Source organism: Marmota monax, unplaced genomic scaffold (genome assembly GCF_021218885.2).
Source record: "Marmota monax isolate L192 unplaced genomic scaffold, Marmota_monax_Labrador192_F-V1.1 WCK01_AAM20220418_F8-fsc00234, whole genome shotgun sequence".
Taxonomy (NCBI): domain Eukaryota; kingdom Metazoa; phylum Chordata; class Mammalia; order Rodentia; family Sciuridae; genus Marmota; species Marmota monax.
Genome location: NW_026692493.1, coordinates 2,042,867 through 2,050,572, shown reverse-complemented (window position 1 = coordinate 2,050,572; position 7,706 = coordinate 2,042,867). Strand labels below are relative to the sequence as shown.

The following is a 7,706-nucleotide window of genomic DNA, read 5'->3' as shown; positions in this document are numbered from 1 at the left end:
GCCCCATCAAGAGCTAGTCCCAGGCTCACCTAGTGTCTATCTACTTACCTGTCTTCTTTTCACAAATATCTATTCTGTTTATTGATCCTTTCTACTATATTGTGTTCATTCCTGTTTCACTCCTCTAGTTAACTGGTCTTTTTTGTTTGTAAAATAAGTTGGAAATTTCTTTATATTTTTCATTAATGATGAGGTTATCTGAAAGCTATGATTTTCCCTCTGAATATAGCTTTAGCTATGGGCTAGGGTTGTGGCTCAGTGGTAGAGCACTTCCCTAGCACATATGAGGCACTGGGTTTGATCCTCAGCCATAAGGATCACTGAGCTACATCCCCAGCCCTTCTTTAAAATTTTACAATAGAGTCTCACCTGATGGGTGAGGCTGGCCTGGAACTTGCCAGCCCCGGGCTCAGCCTCCTGAGTCGCTGGGATTACAGTCAGATAGTTTGTTACTTCTGACCTAGTATCTTTTTGATCCAGAGGTTTTAAAATGGGGACCTATTAATTCCAATTGCTTACACTTGTGTCCCCCCACCTTTTTTATATATATATTTTTTTACATTTGATTGTTTGCTGAGAGAGAATTGGATCGGATTGTGATCGAGTCATGTGTCCTATTGTACTTTCATTCAACTTGTACGGTTATTTTCAGGTCCAATACATGATTATTCCACAGACTTAAATACGGGCAAAGTTCTCTACACATAAACTGGGCTTCCTATGTGAATTCTTTCTTTATTCGCACACTTGCTTTTTTTCTTAGTATACTTTTAGTTGTAGTTGGTATCTTTATTTTATCTACTTATTTCTATGTGGAACTGAGGATGGAACCCAGGGCCTGCACCCGCGAGAGGCGAGCGCTGTACCACTGAGCCACAACCCCAGCGCTCCCACACCTGCTTTTGGTCTGCGTATTTGCCTCCTTCCGGAAGGGCTGGCTAAAACTTGGAGAAGGGTGAGGCCAGCTTCAGGGCTGAGTCAAGGACCCCCACCCCACCCGCCAGCGCCGCAGACCCAAGCAGAGGCCTGAGGAGTCCTGCCAGGGCCGGGTGGAGCAGGGGTGCTGGGGGCGGAGGGGTAGGCAGTCTGGTTGCCAGGAAGCGAGGTGGGGACACAATGGGGCCTGGCATTGGGCGGGGGTGGGAGTTAGGGTGTCCAGCTCTCTCGCTTTGCCTTCCCAAGCCAGGAGCCAGCACAGCAGGTCAGTGCATCTCGAGGCCTTCGCTCCTAGAACTGGTTCCTCTCCCCAGAACCTTCCCCAACCCTAAAATCTTGCGCGCCCGCCCGCCCATGAATTGGGAATTCCCTGCCCGAGGTCGGGGTCTGCGCCGGGCCTGCGCGCGCACCCCCTACAGAAACCCGTCTGCGGGTAGGCGGCCGAGATGGCCCTGAAGGTGGCTCGCTGCCCCAGGCCCCGCCGCGGGGCCGGGACACCACTGTTTGTTTTCCGGGCGCCCGGGATACGGGGTGGGCCCCGCCCCCAGGGCTGCTCCGCCGCGGAGCCGGGTCGCGGGTTCCCCGCGAATTCGAGGTGGAGGGGCCGCGGCCGCCACCATCTGTCCACAGGTGCTGCCGGCTGTACGCGCCCCCGCTCGCGTCATGGCCTCGGACTACTGGGTGGGCCCTTGGCGGCCACACCGGCCCCGGGGCCCCATCGCGGCGCTCTATAGAGGACCCGGGCCCAAATACCAGCTGCCGCCGAACACCGGTAGCAGGGGCCGGCTCCGGGGAGGGCGAGGGGCGCCCGGGCGGGTTTGCGTCTGGGCTGCGGTGGTCCTACCCGGAGCCCGGGGGCAGAGTCGGTGCAGGGGATGGTGGGCCGTGCTGGGGGAGGGCGGGGGGCGGCCCGGTTGATGCTGGGACGTTCCGCAGGCTACATCCGGCACGACCCCTCGCGGCCCCGCGCCCCCGCCTACACCTTCGGTGCGCGCTTCCCCACGCAGCAGTCAACCTGCGGCCCCGGGCCCAGCCACCTGGTGCCCTCCCGCATGACCGTGCGCGGCCCGGACAGCGCCCCCGCCTACTCCATCTGTGGCCGCCTGCGGCACTCTGCGCCCTTCCGCACTCCCGGACCGGGTCAGGACCCCCTGGGACCCTGGTCTCCCCAACGCCTCCGGGGAGGCGCACCTGGGAACCTCCCCACCTGAACCCCGAGACCCCCTCTCTACCCTAACATCGTATATTCCGGATCTCAAAGTCCAGAACCCCAAGCCCCACAAGGCTGTGACAAATTGTGGTTCCGATTTCCCAATTCCAAGACCCTAACCCGGCTCCACCAGACCCCCCACCCAGTTCTGGCCCACACCTTGGTCTGTCCCCCAGGGAGGTATTTCCCAGAACGAGCCGGGAATGCGACGTACCCCAGTGCGCCTCGACATACCATTGCTTCCCGAAACTGGGGTGTCCACGCGGAGCCGCAGGGTCCAGGTGAGACCTGAAAGGCCCCGCCCCGGGACCGCCCGCACGCGCGCAGACCGCAGTGACCGACCCCTGGCGGCTCCTTCAGGTCCCGGCGCCTACACGGTGCCCTCGCTCTTGGGCCCGCGCGTCATCGGCAAAGTCTCGGCCCCAACTTACTCCATCTACGGCCGCACCAGAGTGGGCAGCTGCTTTGAAGACCTCAGCAAGGTGCGAGGAGGGCCGCCGGCCCAGCGCAGCGAGAGGTCAAGAGGGTCAGAGGTGCGCGGGGAACCCAGGCCAGACCCAGCACTCACTTTGCCTCCCACAGACGCCGGGCCCCTGCGCCTACCACGTGGTGAACCCCGGGGTCTACAAGACCCGGGCCCCCCAGTTCACGATGCTGGCGCGGACTTCGTTCCCCCAAGACAGCACCCTGAAGCCCGGACCCGCAGCCTACAACGTGGACCAGGTGGTCTGGAGTTCAGGGTCAAGGGTCAGAGGCAAGGGATGAGGATCCCCAGTCGAGGGTATGGGTCGGGGTTCAGAGAGAACAAGGCTCCCCGCGCGAAGCCGTACGCCCCCGGCTCCGCGAGGTCAGCGACGTCTTCTGGCCCGCAGCACCGGAAGCCTCGCGGCTGGACCTTCGGGATCCGGCATTCGGACTACCTGGCCCCAATGGTGACCAACGTGGACGACTGACCTGCGGGCGGGGTGGGGGCACAGGCCCACCGCAGTGCGCTTAAAGCTTCCGGAATCAGCCACGTGTCCGCCTCTCTCTTTGTGCACGGGCGGGGTCAGGGCGGGAGCGTCGAAGTCTGTTGGAGAGCTGGAGAGGGGTGTCCCCGCCGCACAGTGCCGGGAACTGGGCGGAGCCCGACAGAAACCGAGCCTCGAGGTCCCGGAAGCCCTGCATTCGTCAGGCAATTCGCGGACTGGCCGCAGGCTGCGAGCAAGGCTACTGGCCAGATCCTACAAGCTGTGCCTGCGGTCCTTGGGCCGCTCTGGGTTATTGCCCACCTGCCCCTGCTGGTGGCCAGTGGCCAGGTGTGCACGGCACCTGCAGTCTCGACCCCGTGGCCAAGGGTGACGTGGGGTGGAACCCGACCAGACTCCGGAACAGGACGGGCGAGGGCCGCAGTACGGAATAGGTATGGGCCAGGGTCACGTTGTGAGAGCGAAAAGTGGAAGTCAGACACCGAAGGAGCGACACAGTCATGGAACCCAAGGGTGGACACCAGAGACACACACAGGAGCCGAGTCGGGTCAAGGGCAGGGGGTGGCAGGGACATGGATGGAGGGGTGGGGAGGGAGGGCGTTGTCCTGGGCGATATATGTGTCTGGCTTCCCCGCAGGCCCAGAGCAATGGCAGCCCCAGGAACTCCAGCCCCACCAACCCCAATCGCACCAGGTGATGGTTTGCTGGGAGGACGGGGGGTACCTCCTGACTCAATGCCAGGGGCCAAGCAGCTCCCAGTGCTGATCCGCAGGAAGCGAGATGGAGGCCGCTTAAGTGAGGAGGACATCAAGGGCTTCATCAGTGCTGTGGTGGAGGGGAGTGCACAGGGGGCACAGATTGGTATGTCGGGAGAGCCAAACACCCCAGTTCCCACTTAAACTCTGGCCCCCACAACCCCATAGACTGCCTGTCCCCATGCCACAGCACCCCATCACTGATGCCAAAATACGATGCTGTGGGGACATCCCCTCTATGTTCACATCCAGGGGCCATGCTGATGGCCATCCGGCTGCAAGGCATGGATCTGGAGGAGACCTCTGCGTTGACCCAGGCAATGGCCAGGTCTGGGGAACAGCTGCAGTGGCCAGAGGCCTGGCACCAGCAGCTTGTAGACAAACATTCCACAGGGGGAGTGGGAGACAAGGTCAGCCTGATCCTGGCACCTGCCCTGGCTGCGTGTGGCTGCAAGGTTAGAGACTACTTCCTCTCCAAAACCTTGACTCAGTCAGCAACCGGGCCACCCTCACTTCCCAACTCTGGTCTGAAGACAGAACCCAGGCTTGTCCCTGCCAGCCCTCAGTATGGAACTGGGGTCCGCCTTAAGCCACAGCAACAGAAAACAGCCCCTGCTTCCCTGTAGGGAGAGGGTCCTGAAAGAAAGAGCTAGCTACTACTTTCTCTCTGTGCCCAGACTTATCTCCAGGGATGGTAACCACCTTCTCCCTCACTGACATCTGTACTCCCCCTCCTGGCCAGGACAGTTATTCTCCATTCTCAGCTGGGTTAATTCCAGCTAAAGTCTATCTAGGGAAGGTGAGGAAACACTTTTGAGTGAGTGGTGAGGGGGACCGTGCAGGTGAACTCAGCCAATATCCTTGCCTGCCAGGTGCCAATGATCAGTGGACGTGGCCTGGGGCACACAGGGGGCACCCTGGACAAGCTGGAGTCTATTCCTGGGTTCAATGTCATCCAGAGCCCACAACAGGTACAGGCAGGCCACTGACTTTTTATCTGGATTGATGGAGATCTTAGCCATAATCATGGAAGGGTTATTTATCAGAGTCGTTAATGGGAATACTGAGTATTCAAAGGTCACTGATAGTCATTGGGCATGGGTCAGGGTGGAGGGAACTTTGATCAGGATCATCACTGGGGACTTGGTCAAAACCACTGGTGGGGCCGGGCATGGTGGCGCATGCGGCTGGGGAGAGATAGGAGGATGGCTAGTTCAAAGCCAGCCTCAGCAAGAGTGAGGCATTAGCAACTCACTGAGACCCTGTCGCTAAATAAAATACAAAAGGCTGGGGATGTGGCTCAGTGGTCCAGTGCCTTGGTTTAAAAAAAAAAAAAATCACTGATGGACTACTAATTTACAGCTATACACTGATCATCTTTGTCAGGTCACAGAGCAGAGCCACTGCTGAGAATCTAGAGTCATCCATAGGTCACTGTCACTGAACAGGGCCAGTAGGATCCTTCATCAGAGGCCACTGGGGGGGCGGGGTGTCTTGACTAGATGCAAGTGCTGTTGGAGCAAGTGGGCTGCTGTATTGTGGGTCAAAGCAAGGAGCTGGTTCCTGCAGATGGAATCCTGTATGCTGTACGAGATGTGACAGCCACTGTGGATAGCCTGCCACTCATCACAGGTGACCTGACTCAACTCCAGGGACAGCTCTCTGCCTATGGGGGTTATGACCCCTATCTCTGACCTCACAGTCAAGGTCCTCTTATTAGAAGGACCCTAGTGAGAATACCTGACCACAGATTCATGAGGGTGACCTGATGCTTAACGCACTAGGCATTGCCACCCCATCCTAGGGGCCAGCCCCTCCTCACCCCAGAGTCAGCGTCACATGGAGTGATATCTCTGCCTCCCACAACAGCCTCCATCCTCAGTAAAAAGGCGGTGGAAGGGCTCTCTGCCCTGGTGATAGACGTTAAGTTTGGTGGCGCTGCAGTCTTCCCAGACCAGGAGAAAGCTCGGGAATTGGCAAGAGCACTGGTGAGCCCCTGCACATGCTGGGCCAGTGTAAACTCAGAGAAGCCCCTGCCCCGGTGGGCCCCACCTCCTTACACCCTCACTCGCCTCTGCCCACTTAGCAGTCCACCCCTCCCTCCTTCACCCGCCATCAGCCTTCACTGACCGAGGCTTAGTCTTATGCCTTTAGAAAATCTCCAGGTTGCCCCTCCACCCCACGCCAGACTCAAAATGCTTCCGACACCCACAGTTGCGGACTGGCATAGTGCTTCTGGTCCCCACCCCCAAGCCCTCTCCGACCTCGTTCTGAGGGTCTGGCCACCCAGGGTACTTCCGGAGCTGGAATTTGATGATGCAAGATTGGGGTGGAGGCCCCACGGGGTGCCAAGTAGAGTCCACACTGAGCCAAGGCTCTGCAGGTTGGCGTGGGGGCGGATCTGGGGCTTCGGGTGGCAGCAGCCCTGACAGCCATGGATAACCCTCTGGGTCGCAACGTGGGCCATACCCTGGAAGTGGAGGAAGCGCTGCTCTGCCTGGATGGCACGGGGCCACCGGACCTGCGGGACCTGGTCACTAGACTCGGTAAGGGAAGCGGTTGAGGTTGGGGACTGCAGAGCCGCCCTACCGGACGCCCAGGCCCCACGGCACCTAAAACTCGCCCTGCCGACTGGCAGGGGGTGTCCTATTATGGCTCAGTGGACATGCGGGTAGCTCGGCCCAGGGCACCGCCCGGATCGCTACGGCACTGGACGACGGCTCCGCGCGGCGCCGCTTCGAGCAGATGCTTGAAGCACAGGGCGTGGATTCGAACCTGGCCCGATCACTGTGCTCCGGGACCCCGGCGCAGCGTCGTCAGTTGCTGCCCCACGCCCGGGAGCAAGAGGAGTTACACGCGCCTGCGGACGGTGAGCGCCAGGGACCCGGGCCCCCAACCCGCTCCCAACCCGGGTCCCTCCTGAGGCTGCCAGACGCTTTCACTCTCTTCCCGCAGGCACCGTGGAGAGCGTCCAAGCGCTGCCACTAGCGCTCGTGCTGCACGAGCTCGGGGCCGGACGCAGCCGTGCAGGGGAGCCAATCCGCCTGGGCGTGGGCGCCGAGCTGTTGGTGGACGTGGGTCAAAGCCTAAGCCGAGGTGAGTACCACCCAGGACTCCAGGCCACGTCGTCTTCCCCGCCCCTTCCGGGTGCGTCCTCCCGCCCCGGAAGTCCTGACCGTCCTCGCCTGGCAGGGACGCCCTGGCTCCGCGTGCATCTGGACGGCCCTGCGCTAAGCGATTCGCAGCGCCGAGCACTGCAGGCAGCGCTTGTGCTGTCTGATCGCGCGCCCTTCACGGCCCCCTCGCCCTTTGCGGAGCTGATCCTGCCGCCCACCGCCGCGCAGCCTTGAAGCCCGACGGCCTCCGAGCCAAGTACGTGCAGGGGCGGGGCGGGCCGCGCCGCACGTGACCTCGAAGCATGCGCCGTGGTGGCGAGCCGGGACGGCGCTGCTTCCGGGGTTGGTGCCCTGGGGTTGGTGCCCCGGGCGCGGTTCCGGCATCGGAGTAGTGGGGGTCCCGGCTGTACCTGCGCTGTTTTTCCAGGGCTTTCCGGCCGCCTTCCCGAGGGGCCGAACCTGGGGACACTAGGACCGAGGTGGCCCCAGGCACCGTCTCATATCCTTGGGGATTTTCTGGAGGGCAAGCTCCGTGCTCTATCCCTGCAGCCACCCGTTTGGGTGTGGGGGCCCAACCTTCGCCAGGCAAGGACTGTAGGGGTAGCAGGGAGGTGCGTGTGGGACCTCCAGGAGAGCGCATACGTCGTCTGCCAGCTGAGGTTAAGTCTGGCAGTGCAGGTTTTCTGCTGAGCCTGGGAGGAGACCGGAGAGCCACCGTTG

The 7,706-nt window shown here is 60.9% G+C and overlaps 2 protein-coding genes across 7 annotated transcripts; both read left to right on the top strand.

The window, feature by feature from the left end:
• Positions 1-1,126: 1,126 nt before the first annotated feature.
• Positions 1,127-3,157, top strand: Cimap1b (ciliary microtubule associated protein 1B). 6 transcript variants are annotated; one of them, XM_046443608.2, is made up of 6 exons: positions 1,230-1,708; positions 1,873-2,076; positions 2,323-2,427; positions 2,507-2,628; positions 2,729-2,927; positions 3,019-3,157. In XM_046443608.2, the coding sequence occupies exons 1-5, from the start codon at positions 1,600-1,602 to the stop codon at positions 2,909-2,911; spliced, it is 723 nt and encodes a 240-aa protein (XP_046299564.1). In that variant the 5' UTR covers positions 1,230-1,599; the 3' UTR covers positions 2,912-2,927; positions 3,019-3,157. The 6 variants fall into 6 exon arrangements, with proteins under 6 accessions (XP_046299560.1, XP_046299562.1, XP_046299559.1 ...); XM_046443607.1 differs by having other exon boundaries at positions 1,236-1,708; positions 2,729-2,869; XM_046443604.1 differs by adding an exon at positions 1,127-1,201 and having other exon boundaries at positions 1,567-1,708; positions 2,507-3,157.
• On the top strand, positions 3,145-7,220 carry Tymp (thymidine phosphorylase). The gene is made up of 10 exons (XM_046443602.1): positions 3,145-3,548; positions 3,753-3,976; positions 4,123-4,325; positions 4,743-4,841; positions 5,373-5,502; positions 5,740-5,858; positions 6,254-6,416; positions 6,509-6,739; positions 6,826-6,966; positions 7,063-7,220. The coding sequence occupies exons 2-10, from the start codon at positions 3,763-3,765 to the stop codon at positions 7,218-7,220; spliced, it is 1,458 nt and encodes a 485-aa protein (XP_046299558.1). The 5' UTR covers positions 3,145-3,548; positions 3,753-3,762.
• The last annotated feature ends 486 nt before the right edge of the window (positions 7,221-7,706 follow it).

Coding starts and splice junctions, on each gene's coding strand:
- Tymp (XM_046443602.1), top strand. CDS start 3,763: ATGGCAGCCCCAGGAACTCCAGCCCCACCAACCCCAATCGCACCAGGT. Junction 3,977..4,122: donor TGCACAGGGGGCACAGATTG/GTATGTCGGGAG, acceptor GTTCACATCCAG/GGGCCATGCTGATGGCCATC. Junction 4,326..4,742: donor TGGCTGCGTGTGGCTGCAAG/GTTAGAGACTAC, acceptor CTTGCCTGCCAG/GTGCCAATGATCAGTGGACG.
- Cimap1b (XM_046443604.1), top strand. CDS start 1,600: ATGGCCTCGGACTACTGGGTGGGCCCTTGGCGGCCACACCGGCCCCGG. Junction 2,077..2,322: donor CTTCCGCACTCCCGGACCGG/GTCAGGACCCCC, acceptor TCTGTCCCCCAG/GGAGGTATTTCCCAGAACGA. Junction 2,428..2,506: donor CGCGGAGCCGCAGGGTCCAG/GTGAGACCTGAA, acceptor CGGCTCCTTCAG/GTCCCGGCGCCTACACGGTG.